The sequence below is a fragment of the Heloderma suspectum genome, chromosome 12 (genome assembly GCF_057233095.1).
Source record: "Heloderma suspectum isolate Gila_16-S chromosome 12, 16-S_ref, whole genome shotgun sequence".
Lineage (NCBI taxonomy): Eukaryota > Metazoa > Chordata > Lepidosauria > Squamata > Helodermatidae > Heloderma > Heloderma suspectum.
Genome location: NC_139469.1, coordinates 33,392,327 through 33,412,689, shown reverse-complemented (window position 1 = coordinate 33,412,689; position 20,363 = coordinate 33,392,327). Strand labels below are relative to the sequence as shown.

General features: G+C 48.3%; 1 protein-coding gene across 5 annotated transcripts in view; it reads right to left on the bottom strand.

Annotated features, from left to right (window-relative positions):
* The window catches only part of CHTF18 (chromosome transmission fidelity factor 18), a 53,057-nt gene extending 32,726 nt beyond the window's left edge, over nt 1-20,331 (bottom strand). For all 5 annotated transcript variants that reach the window (XR_014785616.1, XM_084818978.1, XM_084818979.1 and 2 more), the window contains exons 1-11: nt 20,133-20,331; nt 16,635-16,907; nt 15,584-15,728; nt 12,863-13,055; nt 12,619-12,708; nt 10,065-10,117; nt 9,026-9,179; nt 7,865-8,077; nt 4,869-4,966; nt 2,180-2,303; nt 238-383 (exon numbers count right to left, since the gene is read on the bottom strand). Coding sequence is in view for 4 of the 5 variants with exons in the window: in XM_084818978.1 (XP_084675104.1) it covers nt 238-383; nt 2,180-2,303; nt 4,869-4,966; nt 7,865-8,077; nt 9,026-9,179; nt 10,065-10,117; nt 12,619-12,708; nt 12,863-13,055; nt 15,584-15,728; nt 16,635-16,907; nt 20,133-20,223 (1,580 nt within the window). In the remaining variant the exon portion in view is untranslated. The remainder of the gene's footprint in view (nt 1-237; nt 384-2,179; nt 2,304-4,868; nt 4,967-7,864; nt 8,078-9,025; nt 9,180-10,064; nt 10,118-12,618; nt 12,709-12,862; nt 13,056-15,583; nt 15,729-16,634; nt 16,908-20,132) is intronic.
* Between the last annotated feature and the right edge of the window lie 32 nt (nt 20,332-20,363).

Sequence of the window (20,363 nt, the reverse complement as noted above, 5' to 3'; positions counted from 1 at the left end):
GACTTCTCCTTAAGACCCATTGGCCTTAATATAAAAACAAAGGTGTGTCGATCCCTTTTTTCTCATATACAGTAACCAGCTAACCAGCCGAGACGGCCAATGTCATTCCCACAATGCTTTGCTTTCGTCTCTCAGCAGGAGGTGTGTACATGCTCTCTCTCTCTCTCTCTCTCACACACACGCACATGCATGCACATACACATACACAGACTTTTCTGCCTAGAGGAAACCTCTTACCGGTCATTGCAAATGCAGATGATTGGCCGTAGAAGAAGTCCACCTTCTTTTCTCCTCTTTGTCCCACCTGCCCTGCCGGTGCCACTTTCTGATTCTGCCTCAGCAGCCTTACGGTTGATTATGCTCAACAGCACATTGACAGATGCCTGAAAAGCAGAACAGAGCAGTCACAAGCAAAAGTAACAATGTAAGAATGTAAGGGCAATGTAAGAAGAATCTTGCTGGATCAGACCAAGGGTCCATCTAGGGTAGTATCGTGTTTCCCACAACGGTCACCTCACAAGCAGGGAAGGAAAGCAATAGCCCTCTCCAGCTGTTAGTGTCTGGCATCTGGTATTCTGTGGTACACTGCTACTGAACATGGAGGTTCCATTAAGCTATCATGGTTAATCGCTACTGATGAGCTCTACCCCTCTATTCATTGTTCAACCCTTTTAAAGGTAGTGGCCATCTTGTGGCAGTGAGTTCCACAAATCCGCATTGTCTGAAGAAGCACTTCCTTTCATCAAACAGGAATCTACCGCCAACTTTATTGGGCGATTCCAAATTCTAGCATTATGAGTGGAATCCCACCCCACTCTATTCTCTCCACATCATTCCTGATTTTATAAACTCTTAATCAGGGCCAAGAAAAAACTGAATTAAGAACACACGAATTCTCTCAGCTGTGTAAGCTTGTCAGCTGGTTCTGAAATTAATTCCCGTGGCTTCTCCTATATTTCTCCCTGGATTGTTTGGCCATAATGGAAGCCAAACGTTTTTGGTTCGATGTACCTCCAGGGTGACCATCTTGTTCAAATTCTTGGTCATTGATGAACAAGTAAACCTGTTATGGAACTCACTCCCTAGGGGGGTACGCACGGCCTTGAACTTGCCAGTTTCCAAACAATACTCGAAGACTTGTCACAAGCAGGCTTTAAGTAATGTTTGTAGTGCTCTGGACTGTTTTCAGCTGTTGCTGTTCCAATGCTCTAATTTAAGCTGTTTTTAACTAACATAACATTGCTTTATAGTATACCTGTTGCTGTGCCAATGTTTTCACAGCTTCCTATGAATAACGACATCATATTCTGATGAATTTTATATGATTATTCATGTTCTGGTATGATGTGAACTGCTGTGGGAGGACTAACCTTGAGAGGCAGCAGAAAATACAAAAATAGGAGGGGTGGTTCATCACCTTCAATTCTATGTAGGAGAATAGTTTCACAGAGTAACTGGAGCAGAATTTGTGCTCCTGAGAAACTTGATTTTCAAATTTGTTCTTAAAGTAAGTTGGCAGTTGAGATATGATTGGAAAAATCATTGCATTAATTGTTTTATTTATTTATTTGTTTGTTTGTTTGTTTGTTGTTGTATTAATTGCCTAGTTTTTTCGCTGCCGGTTCCAAGGGAGATGTACCTCTTTTAAACCAAACAGTTTACTGTTGCTGGACTGTTATTTTTGCTTAAAATATGGGTGGTATTTTATTTATCACCTTGTTTGTTCGATATAGTTATGAATTTAATATTTAACTGACCTGATGCTTACGTTCTAAACTGAAAGTTTGTTTATAGGTTTATTGTATTATTTTTATTGTTAGATGATTTTTCATGTTGCTTTTTTGGTATTTTATTAATACTATTGTATTCTGCATATTATTAGTCGCTTTGGGCTTCGTTTTGGAGGGAAAAGCAGGATACAATAAACAATTATGATGATGAAATCACACAGGAGCTGTTTTAAAAAATTCTCTGGAACACCATATGGCCACCAGCTACCACATTCTCTACCCCATTTCACTACCACTTTGCAACCCAGGCAGCCAAGGCAGAGAGAACAGAAAGAGCAGAGATGAGTCACACCCCCAACCCCCCAAGGGAGACCCGTTTGTTAGGGCTAAGGGAGCAAGTGAAGAGAAGAAGGGGGGCACCTCTTGGCTGGTGGCGGTCATTCTCTTACCGTTGGGGCACCGTCTATCTCATCAATGACCAGGCAGTTGGGCTTCTCATGGGCTCCCAGCACTGACTTCATCTGGGTGGCAGCTTCAATCCGCATTCTGAAGAGCTCTGGGCTACGGTCATCACTGAAACAAAAATCCTGGGCTAAAGAAGGTGGTGGAAGCAGGAGGAGAGAGAATCCTCTGGAACTCTGCATTCTGTTGGCCTCTTGGAGAGTAACAGCTCATGCCTCTGACGAAGCAACCTCCACAAACATCTGTTAGTCTTTGAAATTCCACAAGACTGTCCGCTACCTTACAGTCTATTGTTCCGTTTTTTTGCAAATCATGAACCGAACTATACAGATTACTGTATGTGGTTAATACGTGGAAGATCCTGGATACAACATTCATCTGGGATTGCCAACATTCACCATATATATCAATATTCACTCTTCATTCTGACCCCAGGACAAAATGTTGGGATCACTCTGTTCTTGGCCCTCTACACACTGTCCCCCAATGACCCATCAAGCGCCATGGCTATCAGTAGCACCTGCATGCAGACAACATCCAGCTCTCTCTCTCCCTCCACCAAATGGTAGCTTCCCACCCAAACCCACACCTCCAACTGCCTCTTAATATTTCTGCTTAGACGTTTTGTCATCACCTCAATCTCATTATGCCCAAACCTGAAATTCTCATCTTTCTTTCCAAGCACTCCTCTCCACGTACGCTTTCTGTATCCATGTTACCACCCACCCCGTTGAATAGGCACAACAGCCTAGGCTTAATCTTTGACTCCCCCCCCCTTCTTTGTTGCCCATATTCAGTCTGTAGCCAAGTTGTGCCACTTTTCCCTCAACAATGTTGCAAAAACTTGCCCTTTCCTGTCCGCCCCCTTGGCTACAACTCTGGTCCTTCCCCAGATGACTGCAGCCTTCTCCTCTCTGGTCTTCCACTGCCTCAACCTTGGGCCCCTCACCTCTGTCTAGAACATCGCAGCTAAAAAATCCACTCTCCTCAGCCCTGTGTAACCCATCCTTAAATCCCCACTCTAGCTTCCTGTCCGATCCTGTGCACGCTCCTTGTCCTTGCCTCCAGAGTCCAACACAGCCTTGCACCCACTCTTATCTCTCCACTCTTATATCCCGATACATCCCCACCTGTGATCTTTGCTCCTCCGGATCCACCACTCTCCACAGGCCCCCTGCTCACTAAAAAGACTTCACCCTTGCTGCCTTGTATGCCTGGAACTGCCTTCCAGGACATCTGCATGATACCCTAGGGATGCTGGAGAGATCCACAACTGATTCGAATGAGTTCAGATTTCTAAGAATCCAACTTCCGCATTCCGCAATGGACTGGCTTTTTCCGAGTTGTGTGAACTTGTAGACTAGTTCGTTTACTTTGGGGGGATTTGCGCACGTGTGCATTAGCGCACATTTGCACACAGGAGCTAAATTCTTGTACTTCCCTAAAAAACCTGATTCCATCAATGAGTAGACAACAGAACCAAGGACGCCTGACAATCCACGAAATACAGACAGAATGGATTCAACAAAATCCATACATACCTAAAGATTGCCCTCTCTTCCTGCCTTCAAATGCCTCTGTCGAGAACAATGGGCCGGCTTTCTCCAGCCATCCAGCCAGGCCCAGCGAGCACCTTCAAAGTGCCCACCTGTGAACAGTTATCTCACTGCAGTTCCCAGTCCCTGGTGCTCAAGGTCAGGCCCAGGCTCCTTTAATTGGGACTGTGCTGGGAAGACTCTGCCCCTTCTGGGGTGGGGCGACGGGCTTGGAGTCCAGGCCTGAGACTGGCTGAAGAAATCTGCCCGGGGCAATGAAAGGGGTCTGGGCAAAGGTGTGGCCGTCTCCCCTCTTCCTGGCGGTATTCTGACGTGTTCGTCTGCTGGCAAGGATCCTGTCCTGGGAGGCCCTTATTTCAGTAATGTATAGGTAGGGTAGGCAGGTCTTGATTGTTTTGCCTGGTTGGACTATCTTGAAGGTGCTCTGGATGTCATACTTTATGAAATCTTTTATTTCCCCTTTCCCCCTCTACCCTTAACTTTCCCCTTTAATAAGCCTTTATTCAACCTAGAGCGGGTAGTGCTTCCTTCTGGTAAAGCTCGGTGTGAAGTCCAGTGCCAGCTGGCCAGTGAGGGTGGCTACTAGGTTATGATTTGGGGGCAGAGACCTGAGGCAGAGGCCTACCTTGCAGGGAGGTTTGGTTTAGCTCCAGCCTTCCTTCACAGCCTCCTTTTCCTTTACACAATCCCCTAGTTCCCTTGCTCTACTGTAACTGAACCTGTGCAACTGAAACAACTGTATATTGTTTCCCTGTCAACCATGCCTCTCTTTCCTCTGTTGTTTCCTGTGTTGAAACTTAGATTGTAAGCTCCTTGGGGCAGAAGCCTGTCCTCTCGTACTCTGAGAACTTCATGCACAAATGATGCTATATAACTAAATAAAACCCACCAGCCAGCCCTGTAAGGTACACTAGGCTGACCCTGTAAGTGACATCACTGTCATGCCCATTTTAGAGATGCAAAATGGAAGGAACTGAGCCCCAGAACGATGAAGGGATCTGAACCTGCAAGGCCTGTGTCCCAATCCTGCATCCTATCCCAGTAAACCACACTGGGCTGCTGGCCTTACAGCAGTTTAGTCTGACTTGACCAGAGGTGCTGGAGAAAGGTAACAGCTCACCTGGCGTTCATCTCCACCGCATTATACCCAGCATGCTTCAAAATGACGTGAGCCAAAGTGGTCTTCCCCAAGCCAGGGGGGCCACACAGGAGGGCAACCTGCAGGGAACAGAGAGAGAAGACAAGGTGACAGGAATGCCGAAATCCAGGGCACCTTCCTAAAATCTTTGAAAAAGGAAAGGAAAAAGCAACTGGAATCGAATGTAGTCTCCAACGAACATTTTCTCCTCGGTGGGGTCTGTTCCCCACTTTCATCTAGTTGTAAGGAAGCGTGAATTCTGCATTCCTGTCCCAAATTCTGCAACGTGGAAGACTAAGGAGTCCTGTGTAGTGATGCTGCCAAATCTTGTGATTAGTCAGCTCGTTGACCGAAACCTTTGCATTTTTAATGCTCACCTTTGTAGTGAGCTTGCATCACTGCCTCACAAATTCATTATTAATTTCGGAATAGATTGCAATCCTCGGAGCATGTGCAGACTACATCTAAACTACAGCATTTCTGCACATGTTATGTGAGTAAACATTACGTAGAAAGGCCACATAAAACACCCTATCAGGAAGGGTACATAATATTGTAATGCATGTTTGTCATGATGCATTACAAACTGCAACTCCCATGATGCAGTGTGATATAGTTCAGTCACTACGTCATGTCCGACTCTTTGTGACCTCATGGACCACAGCACGCCAGGCCCTCCTGTCCTCTGCTCTCTCCCGGAGTGTGCTCAAGTTCATATTCATTGCATTGGTGATGCTCTCTAGCCATCTCATCCTCTGCCGTCCCCTTCTCCTTTTGCCTTCAATCTTTCCCAGCATCAGGGTCTTTTCCAGCGAGTTTTCTCTTCGCATTAGGTGGCCAAAATATTTGAGCTTCAGTATCTGTCCTTCCAATGAGCACTCAGGGTTGATTTCCTTTAGGATTGAGTGATTTGACCTATTGCACATGCACAAAAACTTGTACACACAGAATGAGATCTCGAATTAAAGGAGAACTCTCTCCTGGGACTATGTGGATGAATTCATTAATTTCCGAGAACTAACAAATTCATTTGGGTTAAGTTTGCCCACTGCTAGTGATAGGAACATAGGAAGCTGCCTTATATGGAGTCAGATCCTGGGTCCATCGACCGTAGTATTGTCGACACTGACTGGCAGCAGCGGCTCTCCAGGGATTCGGGCAGGATTCTTTCTTAGCCCTACCTGGAGATGCTGGGGATTGAACCAGGGACTTCCTGCAGGCAAAGCGGGGGCTCTGCCATGGAGCCATAGTCCCTGCTCATCAGTTACTTCAGAGAAAGCCCCACTGATCTCGGTGGGTGTTCGTCTGCATTCTGTGCAATGTATTTCTCCCTCAATGGAAAAGGGTTTAATACATCACTTCCTTTTTAACTATCAAAAGCAGAGAGCAATACAAAACTCAGTTACACTTCAAACCATCTAAAGGTGCCATCCTATGCATGTTTAGACAGAAAAAAGCCCTATAACTCCCAGCACGCCCCAGCCAGCATGGCTGGCTGGGGCATGCTGGGAGTTGTAGGGCTTTTATCTGTCTTAACATGCATAGGATGGTGCCTTAAAGCATTCTACACTGAATGCTACCTAGTAACCACTCACAAATCAAATCTGCCACCCCAAAGGACCATTTCCACCTTTCTAGCATAGAGCTAGCACAGCAGCAAACCTGGGGGCGGGGGGCACTGATGCCAAACCATGGTCTTTAGTAAAGGCACAGATATCTGAATCCCTCTCAATCCAGTTTCAGGGCTCAATTTGGCACAGGAGTAGTTTTGGTCACCCTGACTGATGACCAATGCCAGGAAGGAGATGGTGTGTGTGGGCATGTGCGTGGGCCAGCTATTTTTAAAAAGCAGGTGTGGAAATGGGGTTGGGATTTTCATTAGGACTGTCGTGGACGGGGAGGGGAGTTTTAACTTAAGTTTTTCCGGCTGAACATCAGGAAAAACTTCCTGAGTGTCAGAGCAATACGACAATGGAACCAATTACCTGGGGAGGTGGTGGGCTCTCCCACACTGGAGGCCTTCAAGACGAGGCCGGACAGCCATTTGTCGGGGATGCTCTGACTTGGATTCCTGCATTGAGCAGGGGGTTGGACTCGATGGCCTTGTAGGCCCCTTCCAACCCTACTATTCTATGATTCTATGAGCTCTTTCCTCCCCCATTGCAGTCCTAACACATCCTGCTCCCCTCCCCACCACCCACATACACCTGCCAGTGGAGGCTTCCCTCCTGGTAACAGGTGTCTATGAGAGGTCCGGGGGTGAGGTGGGTGGAACCATGTTCATTCTGCCTCTGGAGGCTGCTGTATACAGGAGCAGGAGTGCTGAACAGACAGAAATTTAAAGTAGAGCGTACACCGTCATGGTAAGTTTGGGTGCGCAAGTCACGGTTGGATGCGATATCTGAACTGAGCCCATGTGACCAGGAGCCAGGAAGCTGAACCTCACTTTTCCCTGCAGGCAAGACCCCATCTCTGAGATGGGAATAATATTGACCAACCTTACAGGGCCGTTCTGTGGATCACCAAGGAGGCTGAGATCACCACAAATACTCTGAATGCTCTAATATAGAGGTGCGGAACCTCAGTCCTGGGGCCAAATCTGCCCCCTTCCAGTTCCAATTTGGCCCTCTGGGGTTCTCCCCTGCTTTCCCCCAATCATTTGGTGGCTTCCCGGCTTTTGAACAGGTTTTTTTTAACCTTTCTAAAAGACTGAACTGCCTCTCTTGAAGTTTATAGACTGACAGTAAGCGCTTTATGCTAAAATACATGGGTGTTTTGGGCACCGTCCCTTTTGCCTTTGGGAGGCGCCCCCAAGAACTTCTCCGCCATGGAATCCAGCCCTCAGGCTGAAGAGGTTCCACGCTCCTGCTCTCAAGTGCTATGTAAGTTCTAAGCAGCTATTAAACTCTAACAAGGGTGAGCAAGGAATTCCCCGAAGCCTTTGCCCCTCGGCCGAGTCCCCACCTACCACCACTCACTTTGTATTTTGGTCGGTTGTGTTGGTCCAGCTCAGCTTCCAGGACCTCCTCCATCAACTGGGCTTTGGTCTTCCATTTGCTCTGCTGCTCTTTGGGATGCCTGAAGGATGGCTGGGCCTCAGAGCTCGGCTTGGCTTTCTTGGCAGGCTTCTCCTTCCCGAAGACGACCGTGTCCCACAGTTTGAGCCACTTCAAGAGGCAGCGATTCGTGTACTGAAAGCCAGAGAGGAAGAGGGTCAGGAAGACAAAACTCTTGAACACATGGAAATTGCTCAGCAAGAATGTAAACACATAAATAAAAGAGAAAGGTGTCAAAGGTTTAAGACAGGGGGAAAATATACCTCTCATTTTTGTTAATGTAGGAGTGTGCACAGTTAAATGACACAGATAAGTCCAAAATCTGACAAAGTGCTCTGCGTGACTCAGAAGCCTGCATGCTCTTCCACAACTAGAAACCAGTTAGCTTGTCTATTTTGTTGGGCTCTGCTCATGAAAGAAGATGCAGGGATCCAAGTCACACAATATTTAGAATGTCTTTGGTGACAAACTGAGCTCCAGGAGGAATAATGAACACTGAAGAAGCACTGACTCCTGGGGAAGAGCAAAATGCGATGCTGTTCACTAAAACCCCAGCTTCCTCTGCTCCCACTTCAAAAGTTTCAATAGATGTTGTCCACACACTTTCAAGCCTTTCATTACAACCACAAGGACTAGAAACTTAGAAAGAAAACTGGGAAAGAAAGCCAGGGTTTTCTACGGGCGCAATCCTATTTTATTTTTTATTATTATTAAATTTATTATTTTATTATTAAATTTATTAATCGCCCATCTGGCTGGTCACCCAGCCACCCTGGGCGATGTACAACATACAATAAAAACAGTTTAAAACAATGAAATTCTACAATAAAAACATTTTCTAACATACCCTAACCCACCCCAAATGCCTGCCTGAACAACAGCGTTTTTAATGCAATCCTATGCATTTTTAGACAGAGAAAAGTCCTAGAACTCTCAGCATTCCCCAGCCAGCATGGGGAGTTGTAGGACTTTTGTCTAAACATGCACAGGATTGCACCCTAAAGCAAGCTTGCGTTCAGCTGCAATTGCTGTGCTCGTGTAAAGCAGCTGCAATGTGCACAACCACTGAAGAGAGACTCTTACGTCGTCACTAAGCAATTCTACATAGTGCCTGGGAGTGAACCGGTCAACCCAGAGGGCGTGCAGAGCCGACTCATCCTCTTCTGCTTGGCCGTTGCTCTCTTCTTCCTCATGGGGCGCTGCGGCCTCAGTTTGGGTCTCCTCTTCTTCAAGACAGCTGCAAGGAAAGTAAGTTAAAGAGTTGAGCAGAAATGGTACTCGCTGCTGTATGTTGGATGGAGACAGAACCTTTTGGAGGAGCACAAAAGCGTCCCACTCCCCCAGCCAACTCCTGCCTGCGTATTCATAGCTGGCAAGAGCTGAAATTGCCAATCCCAGGAGAAAGAGAGACGCCTGGGAGACGTGTTGGTCGAGTGACCCGCGTCTCTATGGAAGCTTCCTCTCCTTCCAGGAGTCAGGCTAGGTTACTCCATGCTTATAAGAATTACAGAAATCACGCACCAACAGACGCCCAGCCCTCCAGCCTGTATGAACTATGCCAATTAAAGACGTTTGCATGTTTTATTTTATGCGATTTATTTCTAGTTTGCTGATCACTCAGGGCACTGCAGCCCCAGCGGCAATCTTGTTCACAAACTCTTAAGTTCTGACGGCTCAGCTGGTATTGCCAGCTAGCTTTCAAGCATACATTTCCAGCCATAAGGGCTGGAAATTTGTCCTTCTGAAATTAAATCAGAGGTTCCTGAGGAGTGAGGTAGGTTTCCCATGGTGTACACCTGCCTTCCCCAACCTGGCACCCTCCAGATGAGTTGGACTACAATTCCTAGTATCCCCAGCTAAGCTAAATGGTCCTGTGGGTCTGACTCAGTGAAAGGCAGCTTCCGGCGCTCCTCTCTTTTCTTACAGGACAGGACTGCGGCACAGTGGCAGAACACATGCTCTGCGTGCCTTCGGTCCCGGGTTCTATCCCTGGGCACTCTTGTCTGAAACCTTGGAGAGCTACTGCCAGTCGTTATAGCTAGAGAGACCAGTGGTCTCACTCGGTATAAGGCAGCCTCCAATGTACCTAGAAGACTCCCCAAAGAAGATCTACCAAGCCCACCTGTTCAGAACCTCCATCAACTGCTGCGAAGATTCAAGGATCCGCCTCCGGCGCTGAAAAGCAAAAAGAGGATAGAGCCAAAAGCAAAACATAGTCACAAAACGTAGCAGAGGACGAGGGGCACAAGTGTGTGGGTATGCAGCATGAATCATGGAATAGTAGGGTTGGAAGGGGCCTACAAGGCCATCGAGTCCAACCCCCTGCTCAATGCAGGAGTCCAAGTCAGAGCATCCCTGGCAGATGGCTGTCCAGCCTCGTCTTGAATGCCTCCAGCATGGGAGAGCCCACCACCTCTGAGCATGAGATACATTTGATCCTCAAGTGCAGGCAGGGTTCAGATAAGTGGTTTGTTTGTGACTTACTTGAAGCCTCCTATGGGGATTTGCTTATGTTTTTGCAGCATATGGAGGAAGAACTTTAGTCATTTACTGACAGCACCTGAGGAAGTTTTAGGAAACGGGACATTACCAGATGCCCACAGAATGCAGTGCCTCCTCCTTTAAGAACGTGCGTGTGTGCAAGGACTTGAATTCAGTACCTTCTACTCCAACAATGAGTGCAGTTTGGTTCTTGGATTTCTTACTGGGCATATTGTCTACTAGCCCTTAAGTGCTGCTGGTCCTCTGGTGTGGGTATGATGTCCATTATGTATGGATCCCATGTGAGATTACTTTGTAATGAAATGTATGCATTAATTTTTTGCATGAAGATTGGAGTGCAGTAATATATCAAATTGTGTAATCTGGCAGAGGACAGCGATAGCTGGCTAGAACACTGAACAGGAGTGCTCTACGCTGCAACACTTTGGGCTGGTTTGTACGTCACAATAAGCCACCCTGAAAATAAGGTACAGGGGTTGGTTGTCTGCTCGCTAACCCACATTACTCCCTAAAGACAATCAGTTCTGCGGCTTGCTGTGGCTTGTTTCCCCCTTAGGCCTCCTGTCCACTCCCAGCACGTATCCCATGGGCCGTATCCCATGGGCCTTTGCAGCACAACCTCAGCAGCCTACTCCACTAATGAATGCAGATGCACTCATTGGCAGAGTAGTGTTTATTTTCTAGATTTTGGTTTTCACCTTTGGGGAGTTTTGCACAAATTTACCTTTATTTCTTGTTCTGGGGAGATCTGTGCATTTTTGCTAAAGCACGGTAACTACTGCTTTCTGTGAACCTGCGCAAACCTCCCTGAAAGTTGAAAAAGACGTTAAATATGTGCAAATCTCCCTGAAGGTGGGGGAATCTCACCTTTAAATATGCACAAATCTCCCCAAAGGTGAAGAAAAAGGTGTCACTGCCTAAGGAGGTGATGAAGTGCAGAAGTGAACTGACTAGTGTCATTTCAAAATGTAATAGAGAGGGGATATCGTTAGCAAGATCATGAGGTGCAACCAGGTTTTTCGTCGCTTTTTGCAGGCAGCTCTATAGCCCTTTCCAACAAGCGATGTGTAAGCCACTCTGCCGGGTTCGCACATCACAACAAGCCACGCTGAACAAGCTATGAACAAGCAAGCTATGGGTTCTCAGGGTGGCTTGTGCATGGTGAGGGAACCACACTGAGGGAACCGCGCCAGGTTCGGATGTCATGACAAGTCACCCTGAAACAAACAAGGCTGACAACCCACTGTTGTTATTGTGCTGTGCGAACCTAGTCTTTGTGCTACGTCCCGGTTGATTTTTTCTAACCATAACATGCCAGAACCTTTCGCCTTCCCTAATCTTAGTTGCCCTTTTCTGCCTTTTGGACTGGCAGAGAAGAGCAGCTGGTCTGGTCCAGGGTCTGGAAGCCAAGTCCTGTGAGGAACATTTCAAAGAGCAGGGTATGTTTGGCTTGGAAAGGGACGTTTAGGTGGAGACATGATCGTGGGCTCCCAATCTCTGAAAGGCTGCCATGCTAAAGCGGAGCAGGCTTGCCCTCCGCTGCTCCAGAGGGCAGGCCAAACACCAGTGGCTGGAAATGGCAAGGAAGCAGATTTTGGCTAAATACTGGGAGAAACTTTTCCTCTGCTGAAGGTATTTAAGCAAAGGATGGACAGCCATCTGTCAGCGATGCTGTAGCTGCACCCTGTAGTGAAGAGCCTGTCATGAGCAGGGGGTTGGACTAAATGATCTCCAAGACACCTCCAACTCTATGCTTCTTATTAATTATATTATCTAGTCTTATGATTATGTTGTATGTCATTCTGGGTACATTTGGTAGAAGGATGGGATATAAATATTATTAACTAGTGAATCCATTTCTTGCAGTTTTTCCCATGGCCACAGGGCCAAATAGCAGTGCTAGGACTAACCTCCATCATACGTTCCCAATCCCCCTGCCACACACACACATCCTGCCACTGTTGTCTGTCTGTTCCTCTCCCAAGAACACTCAAGCCAGGCCCTGCTCTCATCTCTTCGCCCAAAGGTGGCGCTTGACCAAAAGTTAGATGGAGCCAAAATCAAAAAGGTGGTTTGGGATGGAAAACAAGGAGAGCAACCTATGGCTATGGACCCCAAGAAATAAAACAGAAATTAGAGGGGGGGGTGGGTTGGTTGATCACGGAGGACAATACCTCTTCAGCCACTTGCTCCTTTAGATAGGAGAATGGGACTCCCAGCAGATGAAGTGGTCTCGATCTGTTCCACTGAAGGGAGCTGGAGAGCTGCAGGAACAAGACAAGATATTCACGCAAACACACCAGGCCCATTTTCCAGCCTTATTAGGAGGGCTGGATGTCACCTGTTTTCCCATGGCTCAGTGAAAAAGAGGTGGTGTAGTGAGCTTTCACAGAGCTCGGCTTGTGGTCCAACCAGTACCTGCATTGCCACCCCATCTTCCTTCACCACCATAAAGACGCGGGTGCCATTGGTAGAGGTCACGTTGATATAGTCCTCCAGGACAGGTGGGCGCTTCAGAACCTTCTTCGAGTCCCTTTCCCCTGGTGGTGTAACATGCAGCGGGAACATGCCACTCACTCCCACGCCGTCTGGGACCTCGAGCCTTGGAGTCCTGCACCATAAAGCCCAGGGAAGGAGACAGCCATCAGCAGGATTAACAACACTCCTTGGAAAAGCATGCTTTGACATCAGAACAGATGTTGGCAAAAAACGTGGACATCCCCAGAAGCCACACATAACTTTGATGGACTTACTTGCAACATCACTCTATTCCACCCCCATTATTCAGGATCATCCTCAACTTCTCCTCTTCTCTTGAAGGACTTCACCCATATCAGCCTGCCTGCTCTTTAAGATCTGAAAGAGAGGCCCTTCTCATTTGCCCACCCGTGAGGAGCAGCCAGGTGGGTGACTACATGAGAGGGCCTTCTCTGCCGCGGCCCCACACCTTTGGAACAAGCTGCCATCAGAGGCCCGCCATGATCCGTCATTGCAAATTTTTAAGAAGGCTTTGAAAACATATTTTACCGTGGCCTTCTCTTGATATAACTGCTATTGTTGCTGTTATTGCTGTTAACACTGTTGTCGGTTTTATTGTTGGCTTTTATTGTTTTTACGTTTTTATCACTTTTAATATTGTAACTGTTTTTATGTACTTTATTGCTGTGAGCTGCCTTGGGAGGGCTTCTGCCCTGAAAGGCGGCCAAGAAGTATTTTAAATAAATAAATAAATGTCCTGTTTCAGAGGAGCTTCAGACGTGCTGGCTCCCTGGACCCGTGTCTTGTGCACTGTGCATTTAACTGGCATTATCCTGACGCCTTGGCTCCAGCTGCAGCAGCATGGGAAGCTGCAGGAAACATCCGCCATCAGCAATGCCCTAGGACAGGAGCCAGTGTGCAGGCCTCCTCCCTCCTTGATCAGATTACAAGGTGTTGCTCTCTATAGCCACAGAAGAATGCAAGTGCCTGCTTGACTGCCATAGCACCACCCGGCCAGCTAACCCAGTAGGGCACCTCTGAATCGGCCAGTTCAGAGCCTTGGGGGAAATTTGATCCAATCCTGAAACATCCCCACCTCTCGGATGGGTCAGTGACGCCAAGCACCAGTTGGGTGTTCTTGATGATACCGTTAGTTTTCGGTACGATACTGCTTCTATTCATTCCCCAGAACCTAGCTGTTGTTCTATTTGTTCTGACCCATCTTGGGTCCAGCTTGAGCCATCAAGCTCTTTGTTCCTTTCTTTGAACCCTATATGCCATGGAGGTTTGGGCAGCTCATTCTTTCAGCTTGGGCATCCATCACACTTATTGGTCTCAGCTCTGAGGTTAATCTGGGATCTGCTGGGCTTTTGACTCTTTCCTAGCACAATTCTCCACTCTACTCTGATGCCTGCCCCCCTTTTCCAGGTGCAAAGCCCCTTGCTTTTCTATTGAACCACCTTGTGGCCATGTTTGCCTAGAGAAAGATCCATTTACTTTGCATACCCAGAGAGAAAGTTTCACCCCTCCAGTTAAGCGCTCCATGGAGTCAAGAGCTGGGTTTTGAGCGCTGTAGGAAAGCAGCTTGACCTGTGAGACCATATGGGCATCCTGCATCCCTGCAGATGAATTGCCTTCCCTGGGCCCAAAGGAGGTGATCAAGAAGAAAGTGCAGAGTACTAGGAAGCAGCTACTGAAGTTCTTAAGCTGAACGGCGAATTTCTGAATCTTATCAGGAATTCTAAGGAGAAGCCCCATTTTAAGGCTCTCCACCCCAATCTTATTTGTAACTGAATGGTGGCAACTCCGGGGTCCCAAATACTGGCCAAGCCTCCTTTTGGCCTCCTCATCATCACGGCAAAGACTAAATGATCAAAGTCATAGTTTCATTTCAAAGGGCTGGGTGCGCCTGATCTCATCTGATCTCAGAAGCTAAGCAGGGCCAGCCCTGGTTAGTCCTTGGATGGGAGGCCGCCTGGGAATCAGGCTTCCTGCACTGAGCAGGGGGTTGGACTCGATGGTCTTGCAGGCCCCTTCCAACCCTATGATTTTATGATTATTTTGGCTGTTTCTTGACTATTTTTCTTCAAGAGTTCCTAAACGATTTAAGGCTCCCACCACATGTTTCAATACAACAGAGGAACCCAAGGGTAGGCTGTGCCCACAGCATCTTTCTAGCTAGGGAAGTGAAGTCCTTTCGGTTCTCCTTCCCCCAAAGTCAGGTCTCCCTAAAGCTGCCCATCTCCTGTCTTCCTAAGTCTATTCATCCCCCCCCCCCGCCCCTGTGCCCCACCATCATCACCTGCACCTGGGATCCCTGGGTCGCATAGCCTTCCATAGCACCACCTTCCCTCCCTTATTTGGCAAATGCTAATTCCCCCAGTCTCCATCTCTCCATCTCTCTCTTAGTAGAACAAATATTTTGGCCCAGGTGCCAGGGGATGCTCCATTTCTCTTCTGCAACAGATGTGTAAGTGTGTGTTTAAGAACCAAATTTGCTAAAAATAAAGTCTATGCTGTTCGGACTTCCATGGGCGTGTAAGCTAATCTCCTCATCTGAGAAGCAGCTATTCTTCACTTCAGTGAGGGCGTAGTGCATAGATCTGCCACGTGCGCACCACAGCACACTAACATTTCCCGCCTTTCTGCCAGAGAGCTAACCTTGCATCCTGTGGTTCAGAAGAGGCTCCCGGAGAAAGAGGTGGGGTTTTCCCATCCTGTGGCGGGTCTTCAAGGGCTGCTTCCTCCTCCGTTCTGAAGTCCAGCTTCTTCATGGCTTCAAGATGCCGCCGCCGCCGCTTTGGCGCTGTCATAACCAGGGGCAGGGAGAGAAGCGAGTGAGGCACAGCTCTTACAACAACTCAGACCTTTCAAAGGGAAGGCAGAATGTCCCGCCTTCAGGGAATCCTTTGGGGCCAGCTCTCTCTGAAGCAGTCAGCCTGCATCTGCACTGTTCCTCTTCTGCCTGCAAGGGAGGCTCCATGACGGAATGCTCCTCCATACAAATACACCCCCCACACACAAAGGACACAAGCACGTCAGGAGATTTCTAGCACAGCCTTCGCTGGGGCACGCGCAGCAGGGATGGGCGAATCTCTCAATTTCGATTTCTCTCAGTTTCTCATTTTTCCAGCCTTCAGTATATGCAATCCCATTTCCACACCAGTCTGCAATTTTTTTTAAAGCCCACATGGAAATTCGCATGGATTTCAGTATGCGTTTCTCCTAATATATGCATTTTTGTACACCAAATATACACATTTTTGTATGCACTGCTGGTTTGGAGATTTGCAAGACAAAATCCAGAAAAGCGCAAATACTGAAAGACACCTGCGTTCCGGTCCTCCTGTTAATGCCAGACATGCGAATTTGGAACGTTTGCATCCATATGCAAACTCCCCATCCCTATAGAGGAGCATTCATATGTGTGAACTTGTGCCTGCATTAAAAGCCCAGACCCAGGCTGATGACTTCAGTGAGAAGTCAGCTTTTCACAATGACTAATTTCCGTCTGATCTAGGGTCAGTCCTCTTCTCTCAACCCAACCTACTTCCCAGGGGTGTTGTGAGGATTAAATGGAGGACTGAAGAACCATGTATGCTGCCTTGAGCTTCTCAAAGGAAAGGGAGATATAAATGTAACAATTTCTTTAAAAAAAAAACCCTGTGCAACCCAACACCCACGTCAAGCAAGTTGCTGCTGCAAAACGTACTCTGACCAGTATCGCTCTTCTGGATAAGCAGATGCGGGGCATCTTCCACAGCCTCTGTGAGCGCTGGGAGGCTTGCTGGCTCTTTGCCGTTCAGATCGGCATTGTCAACAGCCTCAGTGAGGACATGACCGTGAGAACTCTTTCCCAGGTATGGCCGGCACCCTACAGCGGTGGAGTTCTTAACCAAATCCCCGGCAGAGAGAGCCTCTTCAAACGTCCGCTTTCTGCTTCGGAACTCAGAGACTTTATGCGATGCTGCCCGAGGTGCTTTCCCTGTCAGAAATAAGGGATAAATAAGCCCATTCTTTCTCGGGTGTCAACACATGTAAAACAAACTCTTTTGCCAGCCTGCATGAGCAAACTCCGGCCTGCTACCGCTAAGGATAGCTGACTGAGAGTCTATGGCTCAAATCAAGTCCACAAAGAGATTTCATCTGGTCCCATCCAAGTTTCACAGTGTGGTGAAGAGTTTGCTGGCAGTTTCACTCACAACATGAACACTGTTCTCAAAAGGTATGGGTAGAGAAATTCCACAGCTTAATATTGCGTCTCTGGCATCAGGTCTGCGTGCAAGTGTTCAAAAACCGCAAAGCTCTTATCGCAAGTTTGCATTGACTTATCATTGCTCTTTTCCTAACTTTTATCCCAACTTCTCCCCTCTCAAAAAATGTGTTACAAAGCTTGTTGGACCGTGCTCCGATGACCTCTGTAAAATGTTTTTTTTTTTTTAATGAAAGGGACTTATTTTTAAAATTATTTTTGTTTCTTTCCCAGTAAACACACAGAGAATGCCGAAATCCAAATCATACATGTATGAAACATGTGAATTCTGTAAACTAATTAACTTTTGCAACTTCTTGAAAGAACTACGTACGGATATATTCTTGCACATTTTAGAAATGGTGGTATTAGACAAGAGTCTCAAAGTATATAAATGTCACATTAGGCAACTCGATGCTATTCCTCTTCCTGTTCTTGCCATCAAGGGGCAGTCATAGACTAGCTGCTTGAACCTGCACTTTAAAAACTCCCTTATTTTCAGCTGATGATAGAAACTGCATTATCAATGAGCCTGACAACCCCTGAGGGGCCACACTGCATCTCTAAATTGCAGCTTCCCGGAGAACGCCTGTCTTGAGAGCAGAGCGATACCTGAGAATACAGAAACCGGACCTCCTCGACAAGGTATATTAAGGCTGCACTCCTATACACGCTCAGCTGGCAATACATTCTACTCAACTCAAGGGTGTTTATGGCACAGCACACACACATAGGATTGCACTATTAATCTGCAATACGCTACGCAGTCGTTATCATGTTTGTTCTCACAAGAACCTTGCAAGGTAAGCCTGTCGTTCAATTTTTCACACGGGGAACAAAGGCTGAGAGACAGGGACTTGCCCAAAGCCGACAGACAAGAAGTCTGTGGCAAATACGGGACATGCATCCAGTTTATAAATCTGACTACCTGGCAGGCTGCTAGATCACACTGGAACGTTCACACCTAGTGGTAAAAGTGCTTGGCCAAAATGAGCTGAAGGGCACTCTTGGCCACTGTGTGAACAGAATGCTGGATTAGATGGGCCTTAGATGATCCAGAATGCTGGATTAGATGGTCTGGCACAACTCTTCTTATGTTCTATAGAAGCACATGCATATATCTGGTGTCACATCCATCCTACCATTGCAAACCAATTCTAAATCTGTTTAATGACCATAGCTTCTCCTAAGAAACCCCTGGTATTTTTGTATCTAAATATGATCTCCAGCCCCTTCTGTGAACTACAATTCCCAGGGCTCCTTGAGGCTGAGTGGGAAATAAACCATGACAATTAAATTGCTTTGCATCTGGTTGCAGTTATAAACGAAGAGAGAAATGGGGCCACACAGCTTTCAACAACAAAAACAAATTATATTTGATCCTGTTCTTTAATAGGAGACTCCGTACACACTTGAATGCAATTTCTTTTCCCCCTTGGGTATATTTGGAGCTACAAATTCAATGTCTCTTCTTACATGCAGGCATAATATGCTCACATTTTAACACTGTATTTTACATTTTTAAAAATTAAAATTATGCTCGCATGCAAGAATATATAGCACATCTTTTGAGTTCAATGGATGAACGGTGCAATGGAATGTCCCACTGCATTAAGTGGGCCTTACTCCCACGTAAGAGTGAACATGCATACCTCCCCAAGTTAAAATCTTGCCTCTGACATGAACGCCCTGGGACAGGTCGGACACTGCTGATTACCAGGTCGAATTTTATATTGCAAGTTCCTTGGGGCAGGAACCTGTCCTCTTGTGCTGTGTAAAATGGCATGACCGTTGATGGTATATTTTTTGTCTTCCCCAACAAGGCGTCCTCCAGATATATTGGACTGCAACTCCCATCATCGGGTGGGTCTCGATGGCAGGGGGTTGGACTCGATGGCCTTGTAGGCCCCTTCCAACCCTACTTGTTGTTGTTGTTGTTCAGTTGTTCAGTCGTGTCCTCTGCCGTCCCCTTCTCCTTCTGCCTTCCATCTTTCCCAGCATCAGGGTCTTTTCCAGGGAGTTTTCTCTTCGCATTGTTGTTGTCGTGCAGTGGTGTCCGACTCTCCGTGACCCCGCGGACCATAGCACACCAGGCCTTCCTGTCCTCCGCTCTCTCCCGGAGTGTGCTCAAGTTCATATTCATGGCATCGGTGATGCTATCTACCCATCTCGTCCTCTGCCGTCCCCTTCTCCTTCTGCCTTCAGTCTTTCCCAGCATCAGGGTCTTTTCCAGGGACTTTTCTCTTCGCATTGTTGTTGTCGTGCAGTGGTGTCCGACTCTCCGTGGCCCCGCGGACCACAGCACGCCGGGCCGTCCTGCCCTGCGCTCTCTCCCGCAGCGCGCTCCAGTCCACGTTCACGGCATCGGCGACGCTATCTAGCCATCCCGTCCTCTGCCGTCCCCGCTCCAGTTTTCTTGCCGAGAAAGCCCCGTGGAACGTGCCCGGCCCCACTATTCTACGCCTAGCCTGCGATTCGCTCCCGGCCAGCGCGGCCATCCAGGCTGGGGAAGGCCGCGCCGTGTAAAGGCAGGACCGAAGTGGGGCGGCCGCAGCCCCTTCGCCTGTCCCCTCCCCTCCCCTCCCCTCCCCGGATTACAGCGACATAGGGGCCGTCCACGTTTGCTGTCAGAATGCCAAAACGACGTGACGAGGCCACGGAAGCGATCCTCCGGCGCGCTTACCGGGGAGCAAGTCCCGCCGCTCTCAACGGGCTTTACTGCCGAACGGCCACGCGCAGCTCTGCTCCGCGGAAGAACTACATACCCAGCGCGTTCTCCTAAAGCGGCGATTTCGGACACGGCCCCTTCCCCGTCCCCCGCCCGGCCGCTTGCCGTTTGGCGCCTGCCGGGTAGCCGCAGCTCGGGGGGCCGGAGGCTGCGGAGTGCGGCCGCGCCCCCCTCCCCGGCCCGGCCCTGCCCTGCCCTGCCCGCGCGCGGCGGAAGGTCCCCGGGCCCACCTTCCAGCTCGGCCAGCGCCTCCAGCTCGTCCGCGAACTGCTCCTCGAATCCATCCCCGACGCCGCGCGGCTCGGGCGGATCCCCGTCCATAGGCGCGCTCCGCTCCGCCCGGCGAGGAGGCGCGGCGCACGGCCGAGGGCGCGCGGCGGAGCTCGGGGAGGCGGCCCGCGGGCTGCTGCGGCGCGGCGTTCCAGTTCCGGGTGAGCGCTGCGCGGGCCGAGGAAGGCGCC